The 19,626-nt window shown below is 43.7% G+C and overlaps 1 protein-coding gene across 1 annotated transcript in view; it reads left to right on the top strand.

The window, feature by feature from the left end:
* Positions 1-17,093, top strand: part of LOC147117154 (disintegrin and metalloproteinase domain-containing protein 22-like) — a 140,724-nt gene extending 123,631 nt beyond the window's left edge. The window contains exons 4-5 of the mRNA XM_085987205.1: positions 9,357-9,423; positions 17,064-17,093. Coding sequence (XP_085843331.1) covers positions 9,357-9,423; positions 17,064-17,093 — 97 coding nt within the window. The remainder of the gene's footprint in view (positions 1-9,356; positions 9,424-17,063) is intronic.
* The last annotated feature ends 2,533 nt before the right edge of the window (positions 17,094-19,626 follow it).

The raw sequence follows: 19,626 nt of genomic DNA, 5'->3' as shown, positions 1-19,626 counted from the left end.
AGATAGCTGACAGTGGCCTCTTTGACTATGCTGTGGGGGATGAAAACTCCTCTGTACTACTCATTTCTGTCAATGCCTTGGTAATAGTTTGAAATCTTCTGTTCATTCAGCTGACTGGTACCTGTTCTGAGTGGTCAGTTCAAGATCAACTTTTGTTCATATCCCCTCTCCACACAGTTATCACGATTGACGCTAACGGTCACAACAAGCAACTTTTTTCTCTGATAGTTCCTGTTAGCATGTTTTAGGAATAGAGCAAGATTTGGAATAGCACTACAAATGGATGAAAATCCCATCGCTGTCTTCTACCAGTCTTGCTTTCACATCTATGCGTGTCTACTCTTTTGTTGGAATGAATGCAACAAAGAAAAATGTGATCCTTTGGCCACGATTTCCCCTACCTTGGCGGGTCTGGTGCGGCTGGGGTCGGTGGCGGGTCCCGACCCCGCTGCTGGCTCCACCCACTCTGTAGAATGATTTTACGCTGATTGGGCTTGTTAAGCCCACCCAGCGCGTTTGCCGGCCAATTGAAGGAAGCTGGTCTGATGACATCACTTGATGACAAGTCATCAGCCGATTTCCTTAAAGGGACAATGCGCAAATTTATTTTGACAGTTGTGCTGTCAGTGTTCTGCAGCATTGAGGTGTTGCAAACGCTGACAATGACGGCACAGAGGTGCACGGCTGCACCCAGGCTCTCCCATGACTCCCTCCATATGCTTATGGAGGGAATCACAGCAAGCAGGGAGGTTCTCTTCCCTTCCCATGATAAGACATAATGGTACCCCCTGCAATGGTGATGAGTGTGAAAGGAATGGCTTGGGTATTGTAGGGATGCTTTATGTGTTGGTGTGGGGTGGTGCTAACCTGGCGCATCATGTGGCAGCCAGGGTGTACAGCATCAAATGAAACAAATCTAGCCATGGTGAGGCCATCCCTGGCCTCCTGGGCAGCAATGTGGTCGGGTGATGATGCACTGTGTCTTGTGCAGCATCAGTTGATTGTGGAGAAGGTTGGTGTTGTTGTTGGTGCTGCTGGTGTTGGGGCTGATCGTGGTGGGATTCTGAGGACCAAGGTGAGATAGTTTCAAGGGCACCGATGCTGATGTAATAGATGGCAGGTGAACTTGACATGACAGAAGTGATCTGCCAATGGTGAGAGAGGTTGTTACAATGAGGTGACACTGGATATAGAGTTTACTCCAAGCACTTGCAACCTGCATAAAGCTCAATCTATCTTCCAAATGCAGTAAGCAACAGCTTCTAAGCTTGGAAAGTGAACAGCTGTGAGATGGGAGCTTTTATTGCACATAATAATAATAATAATTCAACTTTATTGTCATTGTACAATGCACAAGTACATGAACAATGAAATGTGATCTTGCAAGCTCCCATGAGTCCAGTACAAATAACATTAAACGTAAATAGCACCGTCCTGGGAGAAGCAAAGCCGCTGCGTGTGCTGCCATTCATTTTCCACCATTCCTCCTGTCCGACAATCTTCAGCCCAACGCCTGGGCCTGCTCACCAGCCGCCCCTCCCGGGGCTCCTTCCGTGACCTTCTCACCAACTGCCCCTCCTTGGGGCTCCTTCCGTGACCTTCTGCATCTGGTCTTCCCTGATGGTCACCCCGCCAGGTACTAACCAGGCCTAGCTCTGCTTAGCTTCCAAGCCTTGCCAGTGACCCTGTCCCTAGTCCCAGGCACATTTGCAGCTGTCAAGTAAAGAGATCATTTCATGTCATACAACTCCCGACCTCCTTACCTGACGTGATCCTCAAGCAGCGTGGATCCCGTGGGCGACCTCGTAAAATGTAAAGGTGAGCTCAAAATACTTTTTAAGTGGCTCTTAACAAGGTCATAATGACCTAAATTGCCTCCCCCACCGCTGCGTGTCAGGTCTGTTCAGCGTTGACAGACCCAACACCTGGGAAAGTCGTGTGGCGGCAGGGAACCCGCTGTCACTTTTTTCCCCCCACCCAACCCGCCACCAAACGTGTCCGCTGACCCCCCAAAAAACTTCTCCCCTATGTCATTGTAGAAATTGTGTTCGAAACATCTGAACGATTTGTATTTTTAAATGCAAAGCATCGGCCAGTGTATGGATCTTTGGTTTATGGTAGTAAGGAAAGAGGTCTGGCATTTAACTAACCAACATCAAATATTAATTAACATCTGAATAATTCATGCTCTACAAATCGTTGAAGGTGGCAGGGCAGGTTGAGAAAGTGGTTAAAAAAGCATACGGGAACCTGGGCTTCATAAACAGAGGCATAGGGGTGAATTTTCCCAGCCCTGAGGAGGTGGATTTGGAGGCTGGACTGCCAAGAAAATGGCAGAAACTGGGAGCGGGTACCGACCCCGCTCCCAACCCGCCTCTGTGCCATCTTCCCGGGAGGCGAGTCCCTGAGTCACGCAGGGACCCGTCTCCTCAAGGTAGGAAGGGGATTAGAGCCAATTAACTGCCTGTTAACAGGTAGTTAACAGTCAGTTTTGAGACTTTTCCCCATTTTATGCCTGCAATTGCGGGCTTCCCGACGGCTGCAAACCTCGCAAGGGTCAGCAAGGCGAGCAGTGGGTCTGCGGGGTGAGAGGGGTCGAGATGTCAGCTGTAGAGGTGAGTGATGGGTGCAAGTGTGGACAGGTAAGTATGAGAGGTGAGTGTAAAGTTTTGGAAAAAGTTTCCTTACCTTTGTTTCTTTCTGCAGGCTTCAACCATTGAGGATCTGGAGGTGCCTCATCTCAACTGCAGAGATGACAGAATGGCTGCTGCATTCTCAGATGCAGCAGCCATCTGCTTTCTGCTGAGGAGAGAGATCTTGGTGAGCCTTTGTGCAAGGACTCACCTTAGAACAGAGATTGTCAGTGGTTGACAGCTTCTCAAAGCTGTCAAACGCTGACAATTCATCTGTCAAAATTTTTTTGACAGATGAAGCGTCATACGCTGACATCATCTGTCACCGGCTTTCCCTTAATTGGCCAATTGAGGGAAAATAGCGTGGGTTTGTCAGACGTCGCTGGGGCAGGACTAGAACCCGGAAGGCAGCAGTCCCGACCCCAGCTCGTTTTGGCTGGCAAAATCCAGCCCATAGAGTACAAAAGCAAGGATGTTATGATGAACCTTTATAAAACACTGGTTCGGCCTCAACTGGAGTATTGTGTCCAATTCTGGGCACCGCACTTTAGGAAGGATGTGAAGGCCTTGGGGAGGGTGCAGAAAAGATTTACAAGAATGGTTCCAGGGATGAGGGCCTTCAGTTACGTGAATAGACTGGAGAAACTGGGGTTGTTCTCCTTAGAGCAGAGCAGATTGAGAGGAGATTTGATAGAGGTGTTCAAAATCATGAGGGGTCTAGACACAGTAGATTGAGAGAAACTGTTCCCATTGGCAGAAGGGTCGAGAACCAGAGGACACAGATTTAAGGTGATTGGCAGAAGAACCAAAGGCGACATGAGGAAAAACTTTTTTACGCAGCGAGTGGTTAGGATCTGGAATGCACTGCCTGAAAGGGTGGTGGAGGCAAATTCAATCGTGGCTTTCAAAAGGGAATTGGATAAGTACCTGAAGGAAAAAAAGTTTGCAGGGTTACGAGGAAAGGGCAGGTGAGTGGGACTAGCTGATGTGATCTTGCAGAGAGCCGGCACAGGCTCGACGGGCCGAATGGCCTCCTTCTGTGCTGTATCCATTCTATGATTCTACAGCAGTACACCATTTTCTCTGGATGCTTACAGGCATATCAAAGTCCTTTTGTAATTGACTGCAGAAACTTCCAATCATTTGGATTGTGCTGCTTATACTAAGGTTGTGTGTAATTCTATAAGGCAAAATAGTTATGTCTTTAGTATATGACAAGTGATAAAGGCATTGCTTGAAACATAAGCTGCGGTAGACATTTCTGATTAATCATGGTGTTATGTATGTATATTACATTATTGTACTGATTAAATAGAATTACAAAGATTAGTGTCTTTGCTAGAGTTACATAATAAAGCAATCTTGCACAATAATTGCCTGCAGTCTCAATTACTTATCTGATAAATCAAGCTTGTGACTAAGGCCCCGATTTCAACTCCGGACCACTTTTCGGCAGGTGAGCAGTAGTGAGTTTGAAATTTATCCACTGCTCCAGAAATGAGGCCTGAGGTATTTTAACAGTCAACATTCTCGGGCTTGGTTTCAAGGCACCAAGTTAACAGTACAAGGTACTTTTCTTTGGCCTCTCCTCAACACACAGGGTTTTCACAAAGTGTCTGTGCATAAGTACTGAACGAATAGACCAATTTTGTATTTAACTAATGTAGACAACATAATGGCAGATACTTTCATTCATCTCAGAGTTCATATTCATGGAAATGGAAGTTCGCTCTGGAGACAGTTAGATCATGGTCTTCTGTCCCTGGTGGTAGATAGTTTTATCACTTCCTGTGGAGCATCCACGAATAAAAATGTTTTCGGCACTGTGTTCCTTTAAATTGGCTAGTCCTAACTATCCTACTTACTAATTATGTGCATAAAATTGTCCAAGCCAGGGGGCCCTGATCTATCCTCAAAAATTCTGCTTCCCCATTCCATCTGAGATTTGGGAGTCCAAATGCATAAATCATTGAAAGCAGGTAGACAGGTACAAAAAGCAACCCAAAAGGCTAATGGAATGTTGGTCTTTATCTCAAGGGAGCTGGATTACAAAGGGGAGGAAGTTATGCTTCAGTTGTGTAGAGCCTTGGTCAGATCCCATCTGGAGTACTCCATCAGTTTTGGCCACCTCACATCAGGAAGGATATATTGGTCTAGGAGTGGGTGCAGCGCAGATTCACCAGAATGATACCGGGGCTTAGAGGGTTAAATTATGAGGACTGGTTGTATAAACTTGGCTTGTCTTCCCTTGAGTACAGGAGATTGAGGGGTGATCTGATAGAGGTGTTTTAATATGATAAAAGATGTTAATAAAGTAGCTACAGGGAAACTATTTTCTCTGATGAGGAAATCAAGAATGAGGGGACGTAATCTTAAAATTAGAGCTAGGCCATTTAGGAAGGAAATCAGGAAGCACTTTTTCACACAAAGGGTAGTAGAAATATGGATTCTCTCCCCCAAAAGGCTGTGGATGCTTGGGCAATTGGAGCTTTCAAGAGGAGATCGATAGATTTTTATTACTTAAGGATATCAAGGGATATATTTAGGGTGCGTGAATAGGGTTGAGATACAGATCAAACATGATATAATTGAATGGCACAATAGGTTCGTGGGGCTGAATGGCCCACTCCTGTTCCTATGCCCCAAAAATGTCAGAGTAAGGTTAAAAATAAGACAGCAATCACAACGCACCATATAATAACTAGTATGTTGTTACATTTCATTTGAAGTCAGTTGTAATAGTCTGTTATGTTATTCCAGTTCTTGCACAAGCTGGAACTTTATAACTTTTTAGGTGAATTCCTTTCCCTCTTGCTGTCCATGGCTTGGTCTTTGTTCCACTTCTCCTTGATGCGCATGTCTTGGTCCTGCTCTTGGTCCTACTCTTCCTTGCGGCCAATGGCCTAGTCCTATCCCAGTCCATCTCACTCCCCATGGCCTAGTCCTATTCCAGTCCACCTCACTCCCTGTGGCCTGGTCCTATCCCAGTCCACCTCACTCCCCATGGCCTAGTCCTATTCCAGTCCACCTCACTCCCTGTGGCCTGGTCCTATCCCAGTCCACCTCACTCCCCATGGCTTAGTTTGTTCTCATTCCCACTAGGTTATTGTTCCAGTGAATTTGAATTGTAAGAGTTTGAAATCTGATATACCGTCAGGAATCATCTGTTCTTAAAAACAAATGAGGTGATTTAGAAGCTGTTATATGTAAAATATAATAAATATTTGGGATGAATTACAGGACTCCTTGTCAGCAATTACTTTGTAAGTTGAGCTTTATTGGTCGATTTTAATGATATACAGTTGTGTTTGCTGCAAGAAACATTTGCATCAAAGCAATATTGTGCTGAACTAGCCTATCTTTACCCTATCTTGCCAGCCCTAAAGAGGGTGTGGATAAAACCGAGATATTTGATATATTGATTTTGGCATTTGCTCATCTTACTTACCATTCCCCTAAATTAGGCTGTGGTTTTTATGTCTTCTGCTCTGACCACTTTGTTTAAAATTTACCGAGACAATAATATATTACATAGAAATTACAGCACAGAAACAGGCCATTCGGCCCATTTGGTTTATGCTGGTGTTTAAGCTCCACATGAACCTCCTCTCGCCCTACTTCATCTAACCCTATGAAGTAACAGAATTAGAAGGAGAATCAAGTTAGCTCTTTAAAACACATCTGCTCCAGTGATTGAAAGGGACACAAATGCTGTCTTCCCAATCCCTCATTCTTTTATTTTCTATGTTTTTGTGCTAACAAGCCCTATTGCAGAGTTGATCCAAGAGCCCATTTTATGTGAGTGAGGTGCACACTGTTGGCGTAGCCTCGCTCAATGTCACATGATTCAGTTGTGGACCTGATTTAAATATTTACCCATTTAAATGAGGCCCGCACATGCCAATAGTGGGATTTCTTGCCCCAAGTTTTGTGGTACAAATTTCTGTCCTTCGCCCATTGCTACTGAGGCTCTAAGAACTTGCAAAATGAGCCCTTTTGTTGATAAAGTACACATATAATATTTTCTTTTGCCAACCTGGCTTCAGCTTCAGTAATTGTGATGTCTGCTTGGATACACCACCCAACAAAATAATTTAGGGAAATGTTAAATAAGATGAGCAAACGCCAAAATCAATACATCAAATATCTCGGTCTTATCCACACCTTCTTAAAAAAAAAAAGAAACATTTACTGAATTCTCATTTTATTATCTAAAAAAACTCTAACAATAATGAACTGTTTCTATTGTGGAAAAACAGCCAGACACTAGAGGGAAGTAATTTAATAAATTAGATCAATTTCTAGATCTTATCAAATCAACAATTATAAAAGTATTATATTCCCTAGAATTTACAAGAGTGAGAGGTGATCTCATTGAAACATATTAAATTCTTATAGGGCTTAACAGTGTAGATGCTGGGAGAATGTTTCCCCTGACTGGAGAGTCTAGAACACGGGGTCATAGGGGGCGATTTTGCCAGCCCGGGACTGCCGGGAAAATGGCAGAATTTGGGGGCGGGTGCCCAACCTGCCTCCATGCCATCTTCCCAGGAGGCGGGTAGCCGACCCGCGCTGGGTCCTGTCACCTTGGAGGTGGGAAGGGATTAAAGCCTATTAACTGCCTGTTAACAGGCAGAAAATAGGATTATCCCCTTTTTGCCCTCAAGTGTGGACTTCCCGAAGGCTCCAAAACATGCCAGCGAGGCGAGTACTGGGTCTGCGGGGGTCGGGGGGTGCAAAAGTATGGTGTGAAGGTAAGTGATGGGTGCAAGAGTGTAGAGGTGAGTATCTGAGGTAAGTGCAAAGTGTTTTTAAAAGTGTACTTACCTTTGTTTCTTCCTGCAGGCTTCAGTCGGTTTGTATGCGGAGAGTCTCGGACTTCCGCGTTGGGGATGACAGATGGCCGTCGTATTCACAGATCCAACAACCATCTCAATTCTGTTAAAGAAAGAAGTTTGATGGTGTTTTGTATTCAAGACCTCATCAAACTGCAGAGAATGTCGCTGTTTGGCAGCTTCACAGAGCTGTCAAACGATGACAATTCATCTGTCAAAAGTTTTTGACAGATGTAATATCATACGTTGACGTGCTCTGCAACCGGCTTTCCCTTGATTGGCCTGCTAAGCCCACTGGGCGGGCTTAACAAAGTCAATCAAGGGAAAATAGCGTTGGTTGGCCACAAATCGATGGAGGCGGGACTGAAACCTGACACGCAGCAGTCCCACCTCCAACACGCCCCCAGTCACAAAATCGCCCCCTAGTCTCAGAATAAGGGGTCGGCTATTTAGGACTGAGATGAGGAGAAATGTCTTCTCTCAAAGGGTTGTGAATCTTTAGAATTCTCTACCCTAGAGGGCTGTGAATGCTCAGTTGTTGAGTATATTCAAGACAGAGATCGCTAGATTTTTGGATATGAAGGGAATCGAAGGATATGGGGATAGTGCGGGAAGGTGGATTTGAGGTAGAAGATCAGCCATGATCTTATTGAATGGCAGAGCAGGCTTGAAGGGCTGAATGGCCTACTCCTGCTCCTAGTTCTTAAAAATAAGGTATGATGCACATACTCAATTTTACAACGATATTTCTGTTTTTCCTACTTGCATTACAGTTGATTACTTAATCAATCCTTTAGCCATCTTGCCAGCGCTAATGTATCTTAAATTAGGCTCTGTTTTTATGTCTTCTGCTCTGCCCCACCTTGTTTAAAATTATGCGTATAAAACATACCTTGAAAATGTAACCTGTCTAGATTTTACACTAATGCCTTGCATATACCAATTAGGGTGTTGTGTTAATGGAAAATTTATAAGATAAAGATAAAATGTAAATTTTAAGCAGTTCAATTAGCTTGTCTTGGCTCATTAAACGAAAAGCTTGCTAAAATAGATTTGTCATGCTTGATAATAGTGCCTCTAGTACAAGAAACTTAATTTGTTTAATGTGGCGTGTGTCAACTGTGGGTTGAATTTTAGCCCACCCCACCTGGTGAGAAAGGGGCAGGCACGCAGTCAAAATAGCTGTGCAAAGGCTTCTCACTCGGTTCCTCCCTGCTGCATCTTAACTGTGCTTTTTTGGGGGGGGGGGGGCGAGGTACCTGTGATGAAGAAGAGGAGGCCCTCTAAGGTGTCAAAAACTTTCCTTAGTGGGGCCAGGAGGACCAGGAGTGCAATTTTAGGCCCCATAAGGAAAGTTTAGGCCTTTGCTGCCCCATCCCCTTCCTACCTATGAAATGGTCCTGCGCCACCTCCCCTTTAACTTGGAGCCGGTGGGTAATGTGGTTTTGACTTGCTTGAAGCTGTTCAGCTGCCTCCTTCTACCTGTTTTGGGCGGGCAGCTGACATGCTGGGATACAAACAACGACCAGGACTTAAAATAGCCTGGGCCTCAAACTGATGATGTCAAGTAGATTTTACATCGGCCCTGCCTGCCTGAAACCTGCTCCTATTTAAAATTCTCCCCCTCCCCCCATCGCGTGGGTTAAAAACTTCAGAAGGATGACCACATGCAGATTAAGCCATTTGGAGTGCTGCGACATTTCACCACAAATCCTGCAAATTTCTGCACGAAGCACGATTGTTGCCCAAGTACTGCAACTTTACATAAAATCCCTGAGGTAATGAAAATACCAGTTTGTAAGTGGATCTGGTTGATAATAAATCCCTTGCCCTCACCATATTTAGTATTTCCCTGTTGACTAATTTATCTACTTTTCTTAATTCCTAGTGATCTGCTCTCATCTCAGTATGTGGAACGAACTGTTGAAGCAAGTGGAAAATCTGTTCAGTCTAGGGTAAGTCTGACATTAAATTATCTCCTTTTATGGTAGGCTTCAGAATTCCATGGGTTCTGTTGGATTTTTTCAAATAATGGTGTTTGATCTCATCTCCCATATATTTATAAGGATAGTCACAAACTATCTACCCTATTATATGCAAATACTGTAAAATGTGGAGCAAAGTCAAACGGATACAACATTGACCACTGGTATCTTTTGTTATTAAATGTTTTTAATCCATTTTTATTCTCAAGAAAGTTCATTCACATCTATATTTTATGAAGGCATTGTATATGTAAGTGTATATTAACGCATAATTTTATGAAACTAATGCATATTTAAATGTACATTCACCCATATTTTATGAAGTCATTGTACATTTAAGTGCACATTCATAAATATATTTTATGAACGTGTACTTTACATAGACATTTTATGAAGTCAGTGGACTTTGATTTGAACAGTGCTATGGGAGCAATGATACATCCAGTATCTTGGCACGACTGTGCTTACACTGGCAGCAATGTAGGCAGCTTGTTTAATTTTGTTTCTGGTGTCATTTAGGCCTGCAGTCAGGGAGTAAAGGTCTGTCGGGGTCATTGCCCTTCATGTTCATTGGTGGGTTGCAGTGCTGGGGGAGAGGGCAGTGGTGCTGAGTAATACTTTCTTTATAAAAGTTATTATTCCCGAAAGTCCTTTCTCCACGCCATGCCCCACCGCTTACACAAATTACATATACTTTTTTTTTTTCTTATTTAATTCGTTTTTTATGGGATGTGGGCGTCGCTGGCAAGGCCAGCATTTATTGCCCATCCCTAGTTGCCCTTGAGAAGGTTGTGGTGAGCCACCTTCTTGAACCACTGCAGTCCGTGTGGTGAAAGTACTCCCACAGTGCTGTTAGGTAGGGAGTTCCAGGATTTTGACCCAGCGATGATGAAGGATCGGCGATATACTTCTAAGTCAGGATGGTATGTGACTTGGAGGGGAACTTGGAGGTAGTGGTGTTCCCATGCGCCTGCTGCCCTTGTCCTTCTAGGTGGAAGAGGTCACGGCTTTGGGAGGTGCTGCCAAAGAAGCCTTGGCGAGTTGCTGCAGTGCATCTTTTAGATGGTACATACTGCAGCCATGGTACGCCGGTGGTGGAGGGAGTGAATGTTTATGGTGGTGGATGGGGTGCCAATCAAGCGGGCTGCTTTGTCCTGGATGGTGTCGAGCTTCTTGAGTGTTGTTGGAGCTGCACTCATCCAGGCAAGTGGAGTGTATTCCATCACATTCATTATTTGTGCCTTGTAGATGGTGGAAAGTCTTTGGGGAGTCAGGAGGTGAGACACTGCAGAATACCTAGCCTCTGACCTGCTCTTGTTGCCACAGTATTTATGTGGCTGGTCCAGTTAAGTTTCTGGTTAATGGTGACCCCCAGGATGTTGATAGTGGGGGATTTGGCGATGGTAATGCCATTGAATGTCAAGGGGAGTTGGTTAGACTCACGCTTGTTGGAGATAGTCATTGCCCGGCACTTCTGTGGCGCGAATGTTACCTGCCACTTATCAGCCCAAGCCTGAACGTCGTCCAGGTCTTGTTGCATGCGGGCATGGACTGCTTCATTATCTGAGGAGTTGTGAATGGCGCTGAACACTGCGCAGTCATCAGCGAACATCCCCATTTCTGACCTTATGTTGGAGGGAAGTTCATTGATGAAGCAGCTGAAGATGGTTGGGCCTAGGACACTGCCCTGAGGAACTCCTGCAGCGATGTCCTGGGGCTGTGATGATTGACCTTCAACCACCACAACCATCTTCCTTTGTGCTAGGCATGACTCCAGCCAGTGGAGTGTTTTCCCCCTGATTCCCATTGACTTCAGTTTTATTAGGGTTGCTTGATGCCAGACTTGGTCAAATGCTGCTTTGATGTCAAGGGCAGTCACTCTCACCTCACCTCTGGAATTCAGCTCCTTTGTCCGTTTTTGGACCAAGGCTGTAATGAGGTCAGGAGCCGAGTGGTGTTGGCGGAACCCAAACTGGGTATTGGTGAGTAAGTGCCGCTTGATAGCACTGTCGATGACACCTTCCATCACTTTGCTGATGATTGAGAGTAGACTGATGGGGCGGTAATTGGCCGGGTTGGATTTGTCCTGCTTTTTGTGGACAGGACATACCTGGGCAGTTTTCCACATTGTTGGATAGATGCCAGTGTTGTAGCTGTACTGGAACAGCTTGGCTAGAGGCATGGCTTGTTCTGGAGCACAAGTCTTCAGCACGATAGCTGGGATGTTGTCGGGGCCCATAGCCTTTGCTGTATCCAGTGCGCTCAGCCATTTCTTGATATCACGTGGAGTGAATCGAATTGGCTGAAGACTGGCTTCTGTGATGTTGGGGACCTCGGGAGTAGGCCGATATGGATTATCCATTCGGCACTTCTGGCTGAAATTGGTTGCAAACGCTTCAGCCTTGTCTTTTGCACTCATGTGCTGGGCTCCACCATCATTGAGGATGGGGATATTCTTGGAGCCTTCTCCGCCCGTTAGTTGTTTAATGATCCACCACCATTCACAACTGGATGTGGCAGGACTGCAGAGCTTTCATCTGATCCGTTGATTGTGGGATCACTTAGCCCTGTCTATAGCATGCTGCTTCCGCTTTTTAGCATGCATGTAGTCCTGTGTTGCAGCTTCCCCAGGTTGGCACCTCATTTTTAGGTACGCCTGGTGCTGCTCCTGGCATGCTCTTCTATACTCCTCATTGAACCAGGGCTGGTCCCCTGGCTTGGTGGTAATGGTAGAGTGAGGGATATGCCGGGCCATGAGGTCACAGATTGTGGTGGACTAGAATTCTGCTGCTGCTGATGGCCCACAGTGCCTCATGAATGCCCAGTTTCTCACTTTCATGATTTTTGCTAATAAACATCCAGTTTCAACATTATTGTTTTCATCCTTTACTTTCACACACATATTTTATGAAGCCATTGTATATCTCAGTGTACATTAAGACTTTCCAACTAGTGAGATTCCTGAAATCTCATGACTTTGTGAGTCTTCTGAGATTTGGTGCTGTGCCCCTGTTTCAGCTGCACATGGAAATAATAGGGGAGATTGTTCTGGGTCTGCTCCTCGGCGCACTGTATTGGCTGGGTGTGGGGAATGTCAGAAAGTCGGTGGGACACAGCGCACACCTGTAAAAGACCCGCCTGATGTAACTTTTTTTTTAGAAATTAATTCTCAGGATGTGCACATCGCTGGCAAGTCTGGCATTTATTGCCCATCCCTAGTTGTCCCGAGACAATGTAACTGCTCGCCTGCTACATTCCAGCCCAGCGAGAAGAGTTAAAATTCCCCCATGTTATACAACACTTCTATATATTTTTATATCTCTTGATTTTATGAAACAATTAATTTCTGTACAGCTATGAGATCCTGTGAGTAAAACATGTATTTTAACATAAACACATAAGAAATAGGAGCAGGAGTAGGCTATTTGGCCCCTCGAGCCTGCTCCGCCATTCAATAAGATCATGGCTGATCTTTTACCGCAACTCCCCCTTCCCACACTATCCCCATATCCCTTGATTCCCTTAGTATCCAAAAATCTAGCGATCTCTGTCTTGAATATACTCAACAACTGAGTCTCCACAGCGCTCTAGGGTAGAGAATTCCAAAGATTCACAACCCTGTTGAGTGGAGCAATTTCTCCTCATCTCAGTCCTAAATGGCTGACCCCTTATTTTGAGACTATGACCCCGAGTTCTAGACTCTCCAGCCAGGGGAAACATCCTCCCAGCATCTACCCTGTCAAGCCCCTTAATAATTTTATGTTTCAATGAGACCACCTCTCATTCTTCTAAACTCTAGGGAATATAGGCCTAGTCTACTCAATCTTTCCTCATAGGACAATCCCCCATCCCAGAAATCAGGCTAGTGAACCTTCGCTGCACTCCCTCTAAGGCAAGTATATCCTTTCTTGGGTAAGGAGACCAAAACTGTACACACTACTCCAGATGTAGTCTCACAAAGCCCTACATAATTACAGTAAGACCTCTTTACTCTTATACTCCAATCCTTTTGTAATAAGGGCTAACATACCATTTTCTTTCCTAATTGCTTGCTGTACCTGCATGTTAACTTTCAGTGATTCGTGTACAAGGACACCCAGGTCCCTCTGAATACCAACATTTTCCAATTGCTCACCATTTAAAAAATATTCTGCTTTTCTATTTTTCCCTACCAAAGTGGATTACTTCACATTTCTCCCCATTATATTCCATTTGCCATGTTCTTGCCCACTCACTTAACCTGTCAGTATCCCTTTGCAGCCTCTTTGCGTCCTCCTCACAACTTACTTTCCCAACCAGCTTTGGATAGTCAGCAAACCTGGATACACTACATCATTCAGCAGAACTAATTGATTCTACTGTGTATTACTGTACACCGAGCCTGCACAATGCATGGTCTTGCAAAGCACAGGGTGACTCATACAGAAAACATATCTCGTGCAGGAGAATCCTCGGAAGAGACAGATAATGCTATGCTTATTTGTATATGTAAATTAAAAACCACCTCATTTTAATTTGGTCCATCTGATTCCTATGTAATCTTTTCTCATTCTGCAGACAATAGATAATGGAGCCTCATGCACTGCTTCAGTCGCTGTCCACTGCCACCACCACCACTGCCACTGGCACCAATAAACCTGAGCAGCGAGCAGCAGGGCATGTGATTTCAGTGACCAATACAATTGCTAAAAAAGAAATCAGCCACTGAATTTTGGCAGGCACCGCTTGCCAATTGCTTTAGATGCAGAAGCAGCAGACATGTGTATGCACAGACCAGCTTATTGCTGTGAAAAATTAGATTTGGCTGATACAAGTTGGCTGTCTGGGTGACCATGAATCGTTGGTCTGGACTTTTCTTGCCATTGAAAGCAGTAATTGTGCCATTGCTGATGATTATTTTTGAAGATATTGATTATGTTAATTTTTTTTTTCTATTCGCTTATGGGATGTGGGTGTCGCTGGCAAGGCCAGCATTTATTGCCCATCCCTAATTGCCCTTGAGAAGGTGGTGGTGAGCCGCCGCTTTGAACCGCTGCAGTCTGTGTGGTGAAGCTACTCCCACAGTGCTGTTAGGTAGGGAGTTCCAGGATTTTGACTCAGCGACGATGAAGGATCGGCGATATACTTCTAAGTCAGGATGGTGTGTGACTTGGAGGGGAACTTGGAGGTGGTGGTGTTCCCATGCGCCTGCTGTCCTTGTTCTTCTAGGTGGAAAAGGTTGCGGGTTTGGGAGGTGCTGCCGAAGAAGCCTTGGCGAGTTGCTGCGGTGCATCTTGTAGATGGTACACACTGCAGCCACGGTACTTCAGTGGTGGAGGGAGTGAATGTTTAAGGTGGTAGATGGGGTGCCAATCAAACGGGCTGCATTGTCCTGTATGGTGTCGAGCTTCTTGAGTGTTGTTGGAGCTGCACTCATCCAGGCAAGTGGAGAATATTTCATTACACTCCTTACTTGTGCCTTGTAGATGGTAGAAAGTCTTTGGGGAGTCGGGAGGTGAGACACTCGCCACAGAATACCCAGCCTCTGACCTGCTCTTGTTGTCACAGTATTTATGTGGCTGGTCCAGTTACGTTTCTGGTAAATGGTGACCCCCAGGATGTTGATGGTGGGGGATTTGGCGATGGTAATGCCTTCGAAAGGCAAGGGGTGGTGGTTAGACTCTCGTGTGTTGGAGATAGCCATTGCCTGGCACTTATATGGCAAGAAAACTTTCAGCTACTCATCAGGTGTTTTTTTTTAATATAGTAAAAGGAAATAACATGGAGAAGACTGGATGATGGAGTGTGCTAAAGCACTGATCTTTCACCTATGGGACCTGAGTTTGAATCTGGTTTAAACTCAGAAGAAAAATGTCCTCTTCTCTCTGTTGGCTGCAAGAGTCTGGAGTGAAATGAGCTTTGAGCAACTTCACTCTAGTTCCTAATGTATACAATTCTACAGCGCAGAACTGCCTATAATTCAATACTGTATTGGCAGTCTTCCCCGGGGAGGCCAGAAAAATAGCTGATGTAGGAAATGGAGATGCAGTAGGAGGTGCTTTTTGAGTTTGATATTAAACCAGTGGAGATGGAACTTTACATCTGCCCCAAGCAAGGTCAGCCACAGGAGTGCACACAAAAAGTGCATGCAATGTAGACCTCTCTCACATTGACGAGCACAAGTTTAACAAAACAAGAAAGAATCATTTCTGTATTCATTTTACCTGTATAACAATTTGCTGCAATTTGGTTGTTATTAGACAGGTCTGAATTGCAGAAGCAATGTTGTATTGATCTAGGCTACTGATGTGATTTGACAGCAGTTACCATTATGTCAGGAGGCAACTTACTCTGTATAAATAATTTAAATGATACAGTAAGCGTAATTTTACCAGAGACCTTTTATAGTTGATCATGCTGATTTCACAAGTAAACCAGCTGTGTTTCATCAGAGTGTGAGCCCTAAAATCTTCAGATCTTTGATTTTGCTTTTGTGTCTAATGTTTTTAGTTTTGTGATTTGGGGGTGATAAAGTGGAAGTCCTTTTGGAAAAGGCAAAAATTCACACATTTTCACAAGCCGAGGTGAAACCTCTAATTCAACTCAAAGGTATCTACTTGCTGGACTGCCTGTGTGAATGCAGCCCAGGTGCATTTAGTCCCCTTGGGGTTGTTTTTGTGAGGGTGCAATTCAATCTTTCACCAAACTATGCGTTCCAGAAATCAGGAGCTGGGCACCTCCAACGACATGTGCAGTGTTGTGATATCACTTTCTCTGTCTCTCTCGTTTTTGGCATAATTTTATTCTTGATTACACTCATTACTCATTATTATGAAAGATGTCAGTAGTACCAAATTTATCCTTTAAATACTGCATGCCACTAGCTACTTAAAACATGATTTTGTTTTCGCGATATTATAAAGATTACTGAGAATACGCTGTAGTACACAAAGACAGAACATTTGTAAGTAATATTCTCTGAATAATATTGTAACCTTAAAATTTTGACTGCAGTGCAAATGTAATACAATAGATTTAGGAAGGACAATTGAGATCAGCTTGTTTGGCTACATAACATTTGTGCATTGGATGATATAAGAACATAAGAAATAGGAGCAGGAGTAGGTCAGACAGCCCTCGAGCCGGTGCACCATTCAATAAGATCATGGCTGAACTTCTATATTAACTCCACTTTCCCGCCCTATCCCCGCATCCCTTGATTTCCTTAGTGCCCAAAAATCTATTGACTGAGAATATGCAGCCCTCTGGGGTAGAGAATTGCAAAGATTCACATCCTTTCAGTGAAGAAATTTCTCCTCATTTCAGTCCTAAATGGCCGACCCCTTATCCTGAGACAATGACCCCTAGTTCTAGACCTCCAGCTGGGGAAACAGCCTCTCAGCATCTACCCTGTCAAGCCCTCTAAGAATTATTGCTTTTCTTACATGAAGCTTGTTAAAGGGAAGCACAAACTGACTTAATTGTAGCATTACAGAACACATTATTAAACTGCCAGGAAAAGGTAAAAGTAACTGTGTCATTTTTTCAGATTGAAGATGGGAAATTGATGGATTAGACCAACATCAGTTTTTATATATTCGTTTCCTATTTTTCATTTTTTACATGTACAGAAAGAACCCAAAGGCATGCAGGAAAAGTGAAATGCAGAAAATGTTAAGATGCAAATTACAGCAGTCATGACCCCAGCATCTGAAATACCCAGTACTTGGGTATTGGATATTTGAGATGCTGGAGTCATGATCAAAATTTATGAATGATAAATCCAAAACCCACAGAAGCAGAATAAACCACAGAAAAATCATGCTCTCATTCATAACAATATTGATAAAATATTACATGCTAAAATCCTTAACTGCATAATACCTGTGTGCACATAGGAGTAGGTGACCCCTACAGCCCCCCCTCCCTGTAAAACCCCAATTGTTCCCCCTCCTCCAAACCTGCATCTTGAACCTCATCTAGAACAAAAGCAACAAATGCCGGGACCATGAACATTTGTACACTCCCAGCCCATGATACTGCACCTTTTAATGAATGGCACATCTTGGGCTGGGAGTGTGCAATTACCTGATATGTGCTCCCAACATATGCCGGTACAGGTAGTAGGGCGTGGCAGAATATGTACCCCATAATGGACGTAGATTGAAAGGCCAGAAATTAGAGACTAACCACTGACTTGATTTTTAAGATTACTGTCATTTGTTGTATTTTAAATTTATTGTCTAACACTAAAAATTATATTTTTCTCTGCTTTCATGAAGATTGCTTTTACATGAATATTTTGAAACTGCAGTATGAGCTATATTAAAATCCCAATGAAAATAACATTTTCCATGAAATTTTGAAAGTATTTACCTCCGTGGCAACATTTATTGAGGAGCTAAAATGCCCAACACCATCTGTCACCCGACAGCTGCCTAGGATTTTATACAACTCGTGCCATAAGATTTCGACACTCCAATATCTCACAGCACAAGCCATGACTATAAGAGCTCTCTTCACAGCTCCAATACCAGTGTGTTCCCTCGACTTAACAGCACCCATGAGTTTAGAACTTGTGAGTCACTCTTTCTTTCATTTCTATTTTGAGCAACTACCCAAGGGAGGGGATACCCAAGGTCTGTGAATTCTATAAGTATTTGTAATTTTATCAGAATGCTTCTTAGATAGTTGCTGAATACTCTTTACTTCTGTTAAACACAGATCTTTACATTGTGACCTAAAATAATCCGTCACTGTCTAGCAACCGTGAGTCTGTACCAGAATCTCATGAATAAGCATGACAGTGCCTAAAAAGAGAGTTGGTTGTCTTTTTTTTTTACAAGTTTTCAGCTGATCTCAGTTGTGTCTGTGCTATCTGATACAGGCAAATTGGGATGATCATCTAACCTTCTTTAATTAGAGAGAGAGAGAAACAGGCTAGAAAGGGGGACTATTTGTACTACAGACTGTATTCAGGCAATACAGGCAACCCCTCAATTTTAAAATTCTCATCCTTGTTTTCCAATCTCTCCAAAGCCTCGTCCCTCCCTATCTCTGTAATCTTCTCCAGCCCTACAACCCACCGGGATATCTGCATTCCTCCAATTCTAGCCTCTTGAGCATCCCCGATTTTAATTGCTCCACCATTGGTGGCCTTCAGCTGCCAAGGCCCCAAGCTCTGGAATTCCCTCCCAAAACCTCTCCGCCTCTCTACCTCTCTTTCCTCCTTTAAGACTCTCCTTAAAACCTACCTCATCAACCCTAATATTTCCTTATGTGGCTTAGTGTCAAATTTTGTTTGATAACGCTCCTGTGAAGCGCCTTGGGACGTTTTACTATGTTAAAAGTGCTATATAAATACAAGTTGTTATTAATAATTAAAGATTAGAATAATTGGTTATCATGTCTACATTGCACCATATCGGGCAAGATGTGAGATTTAACCATAAACTTGATTCTGAGACTAAGGTCAAGATTTAGGCCATTTGTAAGAAAGGGACTTAAATAGCTAAATTCCAGAACCGGGTGACCTATAATGCATATGGATCTCAATCTGGCCGTGGTCATTTGCTAAGGCTTTGAGAACTGTTTTTCTTCAGTGCATTAAGGCCATACACTTGAAATGTAAAAGCAACTGACACTTTTCCACTGCACTGAAGGATACAATATCAGCTCCATTTTTTAATCAATGCAGTTGGGAGCCAGATTTTCACTGTGTGTGATATATCACGTGAAGATTGGGAAGGAGAAGCTCCTTATTTAAGTACTTGCACAGAACTCTGCTCACCAGCAGATTCTTAAATACCTGATAAGATAGTCAGCTCTTTTCAATTATTAAAATGTGCATAGTTGTGCAATGGATTGCCATCATTTGTTTTTACTTTCAAAAACTTTTTGGCAGCTTGTTGAAGCCCAGGCAGCAATTTCAGATAGCTAATTGCCCCAGAATGCTGCCTCCCATGATACCAGCCGCTGTGACCTGATTGCTGTAATGATAACTGAAGAAAATCAGCAAGTTGGAGCAATTATATCAATGTAACAATGAATTTGGTTTAAAGCACTGAGAGGCTGTCCTCTGTGGCCCATATGATGGATGCTGTTTTCAACCTTGTCTATGTTTTTTGATGCAAGGCGATGTCTCCAATGTAGGAACTGTGACTGAACATCAAGATTTGTTGAACATTTACAACT

This window comes from Somniosus microcephalus, chromosome 5 (assembly GCF_052327205.1).
Source record: "Somniosus microcephalus isolate GS21.2 chromosome 5, FLI_Smic_1.0, whole genome shotgun sequence".
Lineage (NCBI taxonomy): Eukaryota > Metazoa > Chordata > Chondrichthyes > Squaliformes > Somniosidae > Somniosus > Somniosus microcephalus.
Note: the sequence above shows the minus strand (reverse complement) of the source record. Positions and strands in the feature narration are given on the sequence as shown.